Raw genomic sequence first — 13,678 nt, forward strand, 5'->3', positions numbered from 1 at the left:
GGGGGAGCACATGTATACCTGTGATGGATTCATTTTGATGTTTGGCAAAACTAATACAATTACATAAAGTTTAAAAATAAAATAAAATTTAAAAAAAAGATTTAAAATACCATATCATAATCCCAAAAGATGTAGAAAAAGCACTTTAAAAATACAATGCTCATTTCTAACAAACACTATTGACAAATTAAAAATAGAAGACAAATTCCTTAACCTGACAAGGAGCAAATACCAAGAAACTATATAAAATCATACTTAATAATAGAATTTTAAGTAATCTCATTAAAGAAAGGCAAGACACAGATGCCTAATATCACCTGTGCCCTTCTACCCAGTACTAATATTGTTCTATCTAATGCAATAAGACAAGAAAAAGAAATGTCATACGAGAAGTTAAAATGAAAAGGAAAAAACAGTAAGAATTCAGAGATGCACTGATTGTCCTTACAGAAAATCCAAGAGAACCTACAGATAAATTATCAAGATTTGTAACAGCTGAAGTCATCAATACTGAAAAAATGAATACCACTCACAATAGCAACAAAAACTATAAGACGTTAGGAATAAATACAACAAAAGATGTCTAGGACTTACGAAAAGAATTACAAGGTGTTAACATAAAAGTGAAGTGTTAGTTGCTCAGTCCTGTCCAACTCTTTGTGACCCCATGGACTGTAGCCTGCCAGGCTTCTCTGTCCTTGGAATTCTCCAGGCAAGAATACTGAAGTGGGTAGCCACTCCCTTCTCCAGGGGATCTCCCCCACCCAGGGATTGAACCCAGGTCTCCTGAACTGCAAGTGGATTCTTTACTGTCTGAGCCACCAGGGAAGTTAACATTTAAAAAGCTCTAAATAGGATTGATGTCTGCAAGATGGCAGAAGAGCATGTCTCAGGCTCTCAGTCCCGCCTGGAGATACCAAACTTAACAACAATATCAAATCGCCTTTTTGAGACCTCTAGAAACTAATTAAGAGGTTGCAGCACACCAGGCAAAACAAAAAGGAGCCACCCTAAAGCAGGATCCAGGCTAAAGAAGCACATTCCATTGTAGACATCCTAGCCTCATGGCGGAAGAAAAGGAGCTACGACACTGGCTCTTAAATCTTCTCCCAGGAGGTGGTACACATTACTTCCACTCACATTTCACTGGCCCAAGCAAGTTACATGGCCCAGCTTTATATCAATGGGGCAAGAAGTGTAATTCTTTCATAGGGAGAGCAGAAAAATACTTTAAGCAAATAATAACATCTAGCAAAATGGCCTCTGGAATCGGGTAGGCTTTGGCTTTACTAGCCAGGTGCTCCTGGGAAAGTCCCTTATTCTCCTATAGAACCTATATACTGGAGATGATAGTGCCTACCTCCCAGTTGTGACAAAGTTAAATAACATTTTTTAAAAAAGAAGATCTAAATAAGTGATAAGGTATACCAACTCAGACAGAAACACTTAGTACTATAAAAATGCTAACTGCTACCAAATTAACCTAAAAATTCAGAATATGTGTGTGTGTGCTAAGTCACTTCAGTCACATCTGACTCTGCGACCTTACGGACTGTAGCCCACCAGGCTTGTGTCCATGGGATTCTCCAGGAAAGAAAACTGGAATGGGCTGTCATGACCTCCTCCATGGGCTCTTCCTGACCCAGTCACTGAACCTGCATCTCTTATTCTCCTGCATTGGCAGGGGGGGTTCTTTACCATTAGCACCAGCTGGGAAGCCCCAAAATTCAAAATAACAACAATCAAGATCACAATAAGATTTTTCATAAAAATTAATTTTAAAGTTCACAGGCAAGATACTGGTTTTAAAAAACAAAGACAATTTTGGAAAAGAACAAAAACAGTGCTCTGTGCCAACCTAGAGGGACAAGGTGGGGAGGGGGTGGCAGGGAGGTTCAAGAGGGAGGAGACATGTATACTTATGGCTGATTCACGTAGTGTATGGCAGAAACCAACACAACACTGTAAAGCAATTATCCTCCAATTAAAAATTTTAAAAAAGAATAGAAGTAAAAAAAGAACAAGGAGGGGGAATTGGCTCTACCATAGAACAAGATTAATTCTAAAGCTTTAGGAAATAAGGATTCTATGATACTGGCCTCAGTTCAGTTCAGTTGCTCAGTCGTGTCCGACTCTTTGCAACCCCATGAATCGCAGCATGCCAGGCCTCCCTGTCCATCACCAACTCTCAAGAGTTCACCCAGACTCATGTCCATTGAGTCAGTGATGTTATCCAGCCATCTCATCCTCTGTCGTCCCCTTCTCTTCCTGCCCCCAATCCCTCCCAGCATCAGGGTCTTTTACAATGAGCCAACTCTTTGCATGAGGTGGCCAAAGTATTGGAGTTTCAGCTTCAGCATCAGTCCTTCCAATGAACACCCAGGACTGGTCTCCTTTAAGATGGACTGGTTGGATCTCCTCACAGTCCAAGGGACTCTCAAGAGTCTTCTCCAACACCACAGTTCAAAAGCATCAATTCTTCGGTGCTCAGCTTTCTTCACAGTCCAACTCTCACATCCATATATGATCACTGGAAAAACCATAGCCTTGACTAGACGGACCTTTGTTGGCAAAGTTATATCTCTGCTTTTGAATATGCTATCTAGGTTGGTCATAACTTTCCTTCCAAGGAGCAAGCGTCTTTTAATTTCATGGCTGCAATCACCATCTGCAGTGATTTTGGAGCCCCCCCCAAAAAATAAAGTCTGACACTGTTTCCCCATCTATTTCCCATGAAGTGATGGGACCAGATGCCATGATCTTAGTTTTCTGAATGTTGAGCTTTAAGCCAACTTTTTCACTCTCCTCTTTCACTTTCATCAAGAGGCTTTTTAGTTCCTCTTCACTTTCTGTCATAAGGGTGGTATCATCTGCATATCTGAGGTTATTGATATTTCTCCCTAGGGACAGACATAAACACTAGAACACCCAGAAACAAATCCAAGCATATACAGAGCCCTGGTTTGTGACAGAAAAATAACACAAATTATTGGGGAAAGGAAAAGATTTAAATTAGATTCCTAACTTGTATGATGAATAAAAATAAACTCCAGATTAATCATAATAATAATAAAAAATAGAATTTTAAAACTTTGGAACTATTTAAAAGAGTATCATGACTTCAGTGTAAAAAGCAATTGTCTCAAATCAATGATTACAGCTTCCACTTTAAAAAACTAGCAACAGAAAAGCAAAAGAAATCCAAAACAAGCAGAAGAAAGGAAAGAATAAAAGATCAGAGTGAAAATCAATGAAATAGAGCAGAAAGAATATGGTTCTAGCCAGACTGGCTAAGAAAAGAGGAAGCGAGGAAGAGAGAGAACAAAAATAAAATACCAACACCAGAAGTAAGAGAGGTGATATTCTACAAGTGTTAGAAGGATAGAAGGATAATAAGGGTATATCATGAACAATTTTATGCCAATAAATATAACAACTTAGATGAAATGAGCAAATTCCTTGAAAGGTAAACTCTACCCACACTGACTCAAAATAAATAAATAACCTCCATAGACCTGGAATTATCTAAGAAATTGAATTTGTAGTTAAAATATTTCCCACAAATGAAAAATCAAGCTCAGATAGCTTCATCTGATGAATTGCACCAAATATTTAAAGAAGAAATAATACTTTCCACACAAATTCTTCTAGACAATTGAAGACCAGAGAATAAATCTCAACTGACTCCATGAAGTCATTATTACTCTGATACCAAAATAAGACAAAGTCATTACAAGAAGACTATAAGTATCTCTTATGAACACAGATGGAAAAATTATTTTAAAAATGTCAGCAAATCAAATCCAACAATACATAAAAAGGATACATAATGCATCATGGCCAACTGGGATGTATCCCAGAAATGCAAAGTTGGTTTAACATTTGAAAATCAACGTAATTCAGCATATTAACACTCTAGAAGAAAAATCATATGATCTTCTCAATAAATGCAAAAAAATATTTGATAAAGGCCCACATCCAATAAAAACTCAGCAAGCTAGGACTAAAAGAGAACTTCCTCAAGCCAATTAAAGGGCATATTTAAATATTAAAGAAACAGGAGAAATTCATTTATTCTAACTTCTTTTGATCTTCAATCTTCTCTTTATAAAATCTTGCCATGTGTTATGCAAATTTAGCATCAAGAGACTATTTAGAATGTATCAAAAACTTGCAGATTAAGTGTGGACTCACAGGATAAACAATGACCTAAGTCCACAAACCCTTCCCTGACTTCTAAACTTAATATCAGAGACTGAGGTAAGTCGCAGTTTCCTCATCTCTGAAATAGAAATGGTGACAACTTATGTCTGACCTGTCTCTCGAGAATGAGGTCATGTCTACAGAACACATATGTGGGAGAAAAATGTGTTAGATAAGTAGTGAGATTTAGAGCTGTTGACCTTGTAAGATATAACATTATAATAGACTTTAAATTTTTGAATATGAGAATCTTGGATTTTAAAAATATACACCGAACCAGACATTTAAGAGTTCACCACTCTGTGTTTCTCACTCAACACTGAGCAAGCCTGGACACATCAGCATCTCTAATGTATGAAAAGCACAACTCCTCACCTCCATTCCCAACAAATTAACAAAAGAAGACAAAACTGAAGTCTTCTCCCTGATGCCCAAATGGGGGAATGCAGGAAAAGAGGCAAAAGCTGAACTATCATAACCATATAACCATACAGCAACAGCAAAGTCATCTTCCCTGCTTTCAAGGGCTGGTATTCCTATCTAGTCTTTTGAAGGGGAAAGGAAAAAAAAAAAAAAACAGCTGTAAATTTTCTTATTTGGGAAAAATATACGAACATTTTTTAAAAATAACTGGCCAAACTATATTTTAGCAAAGAGCTAAATTATGTCAATAAACATGAGAGTGATGAAATATTTAAAATAAGATTAAAAAACAAGTAAAAATAATATGCTTAGAAGAGACAGTGAAATAAAGACCTTTTATATGCCTTTTTTCATATTCCTCCATCTCATCACTTTCTTCTACCTTTCTTTTCCTTCTTTTCTTCACTAAGGACATGTTAGGAAGTAGTTTCTAGATTCTGGGCAAGAATAAGTTAAAACTATCATGTTTCACAAAATAGATATTTATGATAGAATTAATTCTACATACATGGATAAGTATACTCATAAAGGAATATGTAAATGATTTCTACATAAATGGATAACTATGAAGAATAGTAGTACATATATTGATATGAAAGGATATGAATTTTTAAACACATAAGAATTTATCTTAATGAGCATCATCCTTCAAAGTACAGAAGATTATTCTAATTAACAGAGAACCTCAAATAGAGTCTGAGGTGTTTTATTTTAATAAGCAATTGGGAGTCATTAAGAGAGGAACATGGGGCTTCCCTGATGGCTCAGCAGTAAAGAATCTGCCTACAATGCAGAAGACACAGGAGATGTGGGTTTGATCCCTGGGTCAGGAAGATCCCCTGGAAAAGGAAATGGCTACCCACTCCAGTATTCTTTCCTGAAAAATCCCATGGACAGAGGAGCCTGGCAAGCTACAGTCCAAAGGATCGCAAAGACACTGACTGAGCAATTGGGCACAGAACAGCACAAGGGAGGGACATAAAGCTGTTTAAATTAATATATAATTTAATAAATAATGCTACACTATAAAAGCAGAACTAACCAAAAATTCAATTATGTTAGATAATGGACAAAAGAAAAGGAGAAGCCTCCCCCTCCCCTCAAAAACAAAAAGCTGAAAATTTTAAGCCTGGAGAATCATGAAAATGTTAGTATCAATGGAGATACTAACATCAATGGAGATTACACAGCAAGTGAAACAAAATGAACCCTGTTTTAGATACGCTGCATATGATATTTCAGAGGAACCCTCAAACGGAATAATTTAATTGACAATCAAAGCTGGAAACACATTAGAGACACAGAAAAAATAAGCCTTGTCAACACAGAAATGACAGTTAAAGCCTTAAAACTAGAAGATTATCTGAAGTAAACGTAGAATAATGACGAAGAATAATAAAGGGAAGAAAGGCATATTGGTGACTAAACTTTAGGCAATACCCTCTGTGTTACCAAAGAAGAACTACATAGTACTTATCACACAATATTTTATTTTCACACTGTATTTTGTTATAATGTCCTTGTGGCAAGGCAGAGATTCAATAAAGGTTTACTGGACAAAAGTACAGATCATTAGGGACAGAGAAGAAAGAAAATTTTAAAAGAACATAAACTATTAGAGAGGTAGGAACCAGGGAGATTATCTTGGTCATAGTTTATTGCTGTTGCTCAGTCACTAAGCTGCGTCCGATTCTTTGCAACCCCATGGACTGCAGCATATCAGGCTCCTCTGTCTTCCACTATCTCCTGGAGCTTGCTCAAATTCATGTCCATTGAGTCAGTGATGCTATCTAATCATCTCATCTGTTGTTTATTAATCCAGCATAAAGAAAACACCCAGAAATAGGAGCCTGTTTGTACAGGAATTGATCTAATGTATTCAAGTGCCAGAGAAAAAGTTCCCCTAGAGAGAGGGGAGACCTTATTTTTGGACACTGAAAGAAATCATCTGAGCAATGAAAAGGATTTAACAGCTAACAAATTGAATTCGGAGGCATACTATTAATTTTGTACAGGTATGTGATTCTTTATCACCAGGAAATCTGATGGTTAATCCATCAGCCACCAGAGACATACTGATGAAGTTAATTAATAGTGAAAAGATTTGTGAAAGGACCAATTTAAAGCAGTTTGCTAATGTTATAGTAATGTTAAATAACAATAGTAATAAAGGCATAATTAATGGTACATAAACCAGAGAGCTAAGGGATTCAAATCTTAATCTTAGACAATTTCCTTTGTGAGCTTCACTGAGTTATTTTTGTTACTAATTAGTAAGAATAAATAGCATTATCGAGTGGAAGCTAATATTATGAGGCCTAACAGCTGCAGAGAAGACAGGCTACAGTTGGCCACTAAATGTGATGACGGTGAGCAAATGACTCAACTTTTATTGTGTACTTGATGTGCAGTGCTTCCTCTTTATACAAACATTAGCCACCTCAACTTTATCACAAGGATATGAAAATAGTTTAAATAAATATGCACAAAATTTGTTAAAATAACAAATTTAAATAAAAAAGACACAAACTGTCTAAAGTTTGTATTAGCATAATAAATAGATGGTTATTCCATAAACTATACCCAACACCTTCTCCCGAGTGTTAACAATTACCATAAAACCATTTCCTTGTACTTAGATGGCTCTTCACTTTTTTCAAAGCACTTTCACAAATATTAGTCAAAGATTAGTCAAAGATCATACATTATGTATGATCTAACCACTCGTTGTGCCATTCAGGTTTATGTTGCAGGAAACAATCTTTCTCCTCTCTGGTGTTAATGACATATTCTCTTTTATTTTTATGAATTTTCATTTCTTTCAAAGCACTTTCACACACTTAAATGGAGCAGCAGCATTAAGAATGATCTTTCCACTCTTTGCATCATCTCAATGGCATAATCCAAAAAAGCAGAGAACTAAAAGACTGATAAATGGACTGGATGATTTTGAGGCAGTCAATTCATGATTCTTAAAGTTGAATTTAGATTTCCTAAAAGTCTTAGAATTGCAGCAAACTCTCCAGGACAGTAAGCCAATCCTCTCTTTCTTCCAGGCATTGGCTTTGGAAGGCAGTATAATTAAATAATTAAGATATCTTAAATGTGGGATTAAGGGGAGAAACCAAATATATCATGTTTACCAGTGTAACCCCTCTATGTCAAGCACATAGCTAAGTAAACAGTAAGTACTCAATAAATCATCATTTTGATTGTCACTACAGGGAGAAAAATCTACCCAAGCTCCCACAGAATATCTCCTATAGAGTGAAGAACAAAAATCTCAATTTATTTTTTTATTACATTTCCTTACTAATTACTGCTTTTAAATGTGTGCACACCAAGCAGAATATAAACAAATTAAAACCACAGAGCAAAAAGCTGAAGTCTATTAGAGATCCAGGGTACAGACAGGTGGAAAATATCAATAGATTCAGAGGGCCAAGAAAATTTCAAAGGCAAATGGGAATACACCTGATGACCCTGAAATTAACAAATAAGCACTTTAAAATCCCCATGGTTAAACTAAAAATTACTTCAAAAAAGAATTTCAAAAGGCAGAATGTTTCCTATATGTTTATGTCTTTATATTTTTTTTTCTTTGATATGACCAAGATAAAGGCAGGTACTTTGGTTTTAGCAATTGAATTACTGGAAATCTAGGTATAAATTAAAATTTTAAATTGATTGTATTTTAAAAAGCATTAAGAAACCATGCCATTTTAAAAAGTCCAATGGTGATACATTTCACAAACATTTATTTTATAACATTATACCCTTCTAATGTAGCTTTTTGGTTGTTTCTACATTTAATACATGGCATATTTTCTTAAAGAAAGACAACATAAGTTTAAAAAAACACTACAATCTACTCATACTTCAAATTTAATTGGGAAGAGTTTCTTTTAAAAAATTATTTTGTAAAAGTTGTAAATTTAGCACTCAGGAAAAGACAGGCCCATTGGATAATAGTTACAAACCACACAGCCAGAAAAGATAAAAAGGAAAGCACAGTGGTTCTCAAATCATTCTGGTCTCCTTAAACTAATGCATGTCCTTTGGTTGTAGATTATTCTCAAGTCAAAGGAAAAAAAACTTCTAAAATCAAGGTCACTGAAAATGCCTAAACCATACCAACTTTGACATGTGTAAAACAGTGTTAAAACTGGCCAAAATGATTTATAGTAAAAGTATTTTCCATATACTATTTCTCTGAGATAGATGGAAACAAATACTTAAGATTGTATTTCATATCTGGGAAAACTTTGCTTGAGGGTGTACAGAAAGTATTCAGAGAACAGTGACCTAGGTATCTTGCCTTAGCCTAGACAATTTTTTTCCTGTATCTATACAATTTTATAGATCATCTTTCAGTAGGATTCTAGATAAACTACAGGATAAACTATTGCATAAAACATATGTATACTAAAAAGGTATTTACTGTTCATCTGAAATTCCAATGTAAGTGGGAGTCAGTTTTATTTGCTGTATCTGACAACCCTATCTTTCAGTATATATTGTTTGTTTCAGAAAATACCAAATTTATTGACTGGAAGAGACTTAATCTTGTGGAAGCTGGGTATAATTCTTTACCTTTAAGGAACTTCTTGAGGACCAAACCACCATCAATGCTTCCTGCAGCAGCAACTGCAAGAAACAGAACACAAAGTATCACAAATGAAGCAATTAAATGGATTTTATCTAAAGAATCATATGGGAGCCTGAAATCACTGCTGATAGATACAGAATATCTAAAAGTTGGTCACTAATAATGAGCATCATACAGATCATAGAGAAAGCCAGGAATTCCCAAAAAACATCTACTTCTGCTTCACTGACTACACTAAAGCTTTTGTGTGAATCACAACTGTGGAAAATTCTTAATAGACATAGGACTATTAGACCATCTTATCTGTCTCCTGAGAAACTAATATTTGGGCCAAGAAGCAACAGTTAGAACAGGACATGGAACAACTGACTGGTTCAAAATTGAGAAAGGAGTACGTCAAGGCTGTGTATTGTCATCCTGCTTATTTAACTTCTTTGCAGAGTACATCATGCAAAATGCTGGCCTGGATGACTCACAAGCTAGAATCAAGATTGCTGGGAGAAATATCAACAACCTCAGATATGCAGATGATACCACTCTAATGGCAGGAAGTGAAGAGAAACTAAAGAGCCTCTTGATGAGGCTGAAAGAGGAGTGAAAAGGCTGGTTAAAACTGAATATTCAAAAAACTAAGATCCCGGCATCAGGTCCTGTCTTGCTGTATCTCACTGTTCGCTGAGGCATGAGCCGGGAAGCTGCAAGAAAACTCAAGGAGCCGTAGGAACTGCAGACATGTTTATTCTCTCCTGACTGGCACGGCAGCCATAGCAGCAGCAGACATGCTGTAGTCGCTCATGGTTGACCCAGTGGACACACCATAACTCAGCCACAACACAGCCATAATGCGGACACAATGGTGTTTCAGGTGGAGCTTATGTATGTTTACAGAACAAAAGTAGCCTGTGTGGCCAAGCCGGTACATTGTGACGTGCATGCACAGAGCTCTTACAAGTGATCTCAGCTGTTACATAACCAGGTATTTACAGAACGTGGGGTGAGAGCATGAGAGTCCATGGGGCGAGAGAGCTTGACCATCGCTCTCTTGGCTAATTCATCGCTTTCTTGGCTAATTTGCTCTTTCCCTAAAGGTCCCACCATTTCATGGCAAATAGAAGGGGGAAAAGTGGAAACCGTGACAGATTTTCTTGGGCTCCAAAGTCATTGCAGACAATGACTGCAGCTGTGAAATTAAAAGACGCTTGCTCCTTGCAAGAAAAGCTGTAACAAACCTAGATAGTGTATTAAAAAGCAAAGATATCACTTTGTTGACAAAGGTCCATATAGTCAAAGCTATAGTTTTTCCAGTAGTCAAGTATGGATGTTGAGAGTTGGACCAAAAGAAGACTGAATGCTGAAGAACTGATGCTTTCAAATTGTGGTGCTGGAAAAGGCTCTTGAGGGTCCCTTAGGATTGCAAGGAAATCAAACCAGTCAATCCGAAAGGAAATCAATCCTGAATGTTCATTGGAAGGGCTGAAGCTGAAGCTCCAATACTCTGGTCAGCTGAGGCGAAGAGCTGACTCATTGGAAAATACCCCGATGCTGGGAAAGATTGAAGGCAAAAGGAGAAGGAGGCAGCAGAGGATAAGATGGTTAGATGGCATCACCGACTCAATAGATATGAATCTGAGCAAACATTGGGAGATAGTGAAGGACAGGGAAGCCTGGCTTGCTGCAGTCCACGGGGTCAAAAAGAGTTGGCCACGACTTAAGTGACTGAACAACAACTAACAAAAAGCACCAAAGAAGTACTGGAGGCTCCAACTGTTCAGGGGCAGAATAACTTCATCGAGAGGAGAACCAAACAGCAACTCCTTTACCCATATTAAATACCAGGGCTGCCTCTTGGATATTACTATTCCTGATAGAAAAAAAATCACAGGAAGACTGCAAACTGTGGCTAATAACCAGAGTATCTCATGCCAATAAGTCATATTCCAGTATAAGATTCAATTAACATTTTTGGTCTTTCTTTTAACCAATTCCGTCTTTAGTAAATTTATTCCTTACCAGACTATCAGGTAAGAATCTTCTGTACGCAGAGTTCTAAATCAGAACATTAGAACACCTAGAACAATAATTCTTCAGGGAAAGAGGGTAAGTGAGGAAACAGGCCCCTAAGAGGGTGGGGAAGATCTCAACCACCTGGATGCTTTTTTCCCCAAATAGAACGTGCCTTCCCCCAGAGTGATGTGACCCCATAGTTAAGAATCTAAGAATCACTGCCGTAAGAACCAATGGAAACGTGTCTATACCTCAAGAAATATGTATTCTTCTGGCAGGGAAAAAAGGTTGAGAATCTAGATCTAGAGTAAGAGGCAATATCATTCTCCAAATGTGTGCTGTCCAATACAGTAGCTGTGCGTGCGGGCATGCTAAGTCACTCAGTCATGTCCAACTCTTTGCAACCGTATGGACTGCAGCCCACCAGGCTCCTCTGTCCATGGGATTCTCCAGGCGAGAAGACTGGAGTGGGTTGCTGTGCCCTCCTCCAAAGGATCTTCTCAACCCAGGGATCAAATCCAGCGGCTTAAGCCTCCTGCTACTTTTTTATCACTAGCGCCACCTGGGAAGCCCAATACAGTAGCTACTAGCCATTAATACATGAGGCTATTTCAATTTAGTTAAATGAAAAATTCCTTTAACAAAAATTTAACAGTTTTTTAATTTAACAAAAAGCATTTTTAAACTTAGTGTTCTTCACAGGCATACACTAGTTCTGACCTAAAGGAGTAAGTAACTTGCCACTGGGACATGGATTGGGACGCTGCTGGCAGGCTGACACTGGAGATCAATGAGGAGCTAGAATGTTTACAAGAAACAAACCACAACCTGTGTGTCCCACAGTGTGTCCATGATGCTTCTCAACTGCACATCTCACACTGTTTCCTCTAACATCCTTTCTTAGTTTTAACAAGTATCCTATCAACAAATTGTTGGAAATAGATCACCTGGGGTGAACACGTGCAGGGAAAACAATCATCCTGCCTGCTTCACAGATTTTCAGCTATGCTTCCAATCTTTCTGTACTAAAGTAATAAAGTGCTATCCTTCAAATGCAAAGATGACAGAACAGGTATTTTTAAGTAACAACATTGCCCAAATTCTCTTTACAGAACAGAAGATGACTTAAGGGCTTCCCTGGTGGTTCACTGGTAAAGAATCCACCTGCCAATGCAGAACACACAGGTTCAATCCCTGATCTGGGAAAATACCACCTGGCTCGGAGCAACTAAGCCTATGCTCCACACCTATTGAGCCTGTGCTCTAGAGCCTGGCAGCTGCAACTACTGAGCTCATTACTGACGCCTGCACACCCTAGAGCCCATGCTCCACAACAAAAGAAGCCAATGCAATGAGAAGCCTGTGTACTGCAACTGGAGAGTAACCTCCGCTTTCTGCAACTAGAGAAAAGCCCACGCAGCAATGAAGACCCAGAGCATCAAAAAATTAAATAAAGCTTTTTTTAAAAGTCAGGTTATAAAAACAAACAAAAAAAGATAATTAAAAAAAAAAAACTACAAGGTTACATATGTTTGGGAAATGCTATGTACTACAGCCCATTTTTAAAGATTCACAGTCCATGCTGGCATATTAAAAGTTCGGAGATCTAAAATGACAAAATGCATTTGATTTTAACCAGAAAACCCCAAGTTTAGATGACTGCATAACTCCTTTCTCAAAATTCATATAAACATCCTGTAACACACATTTTGGAAAACACTGGAATTGTTAAAGCCTTCAACAATGATAGGAAAAATTATATATAGTCATTTCTCAGCTTCTCACAGATGGATCATTCCAGCAATAAAATTTTCTGATTTGTTGTGAGTTGCATTATGTACCTCTGAAAGAGATTGTGAAGACCTAAGACCCAACACTTGTGAATATGACCTTATTTGGACATAGGGTCTTCACGCTGCTGCTAAGTCACTTCAGTTGTGTCCGACTCTGTGCGACCCCATAGACGGCAACCCACCAGGCTCCCCTGTCCCTGGGATTCTCCAGGCAAGAACACTGGAGTGGGTTTCCATTTCCTTCTCCAGTGCATGAAAGTGAAAAGTGAAAGTGAAGTCGCTCAGTCGTATCCGACTCTTAGCGACCCCATGGACTACAGCCTACCAGGCTCCTCTGTCCATAGGATTTTCCAGGCAAGAGTACTGGAGTGGGGTGAGGATCTTCATAGACGTTATCAAGTTAAGATGAAGTCATACTGGATTAAGGTGGCTCTAAATCCAACTGGTGTCCTTATAAGAAGGCCATGTGAAGACACAGATATACACAAGGGAGAACATTATATGAAGACAGAGATGGAGGCTGGAGCAATATATCTGCAAGTCAAGAACACCAAGGCCTTGTTGGCAACTACAAGAAGGTAGGAGGGAACTAAGGAATCGATTTCTCCCTCAGAGCCTCCAGAAGGAACCAATCCTACTGATGTCT

At 37.7% G+C, this 13,678-nt stretch overlaps 1 protein-coding gene across 1 annotated transcript in view; it reads right to left on the minus strand.

Annotated features, from left to right (window-relative positions):
- TOP6BL (TOP6B like initiator of meiotic double strand breaks) overlaps positions 1-13,678 on the minus strand; it is an 87,886-nt gene that overhangs the window by 67,224 nt on the left and 6,984 nt on the right. The window contains exon 3 of the mRNA XM_086385653.1: positions 9,220-9,273. Within this exon, the coding sequence (XP_086241779.1) occupies positions 9,220-9,273 (54 nt within the window). The remainder of the gene's footprint in view (positions 1-9,219; positions 9,274-13,678) is intronic.

Source organism: Bos grunniens, chromosome 29, assembly GCF_055505025.1.
Source record: "Bos grunniens cultivar Pamir isolate PY7600 chromosome 29, Bosgru_T2T1.0, whole genome shotgun sequence".
Lineage (NCBI taxonomy): Eukaryota > Metazoa > Chordata > Mammalia > Artiodactyla > Bovidae > Bos > Bos grunniens.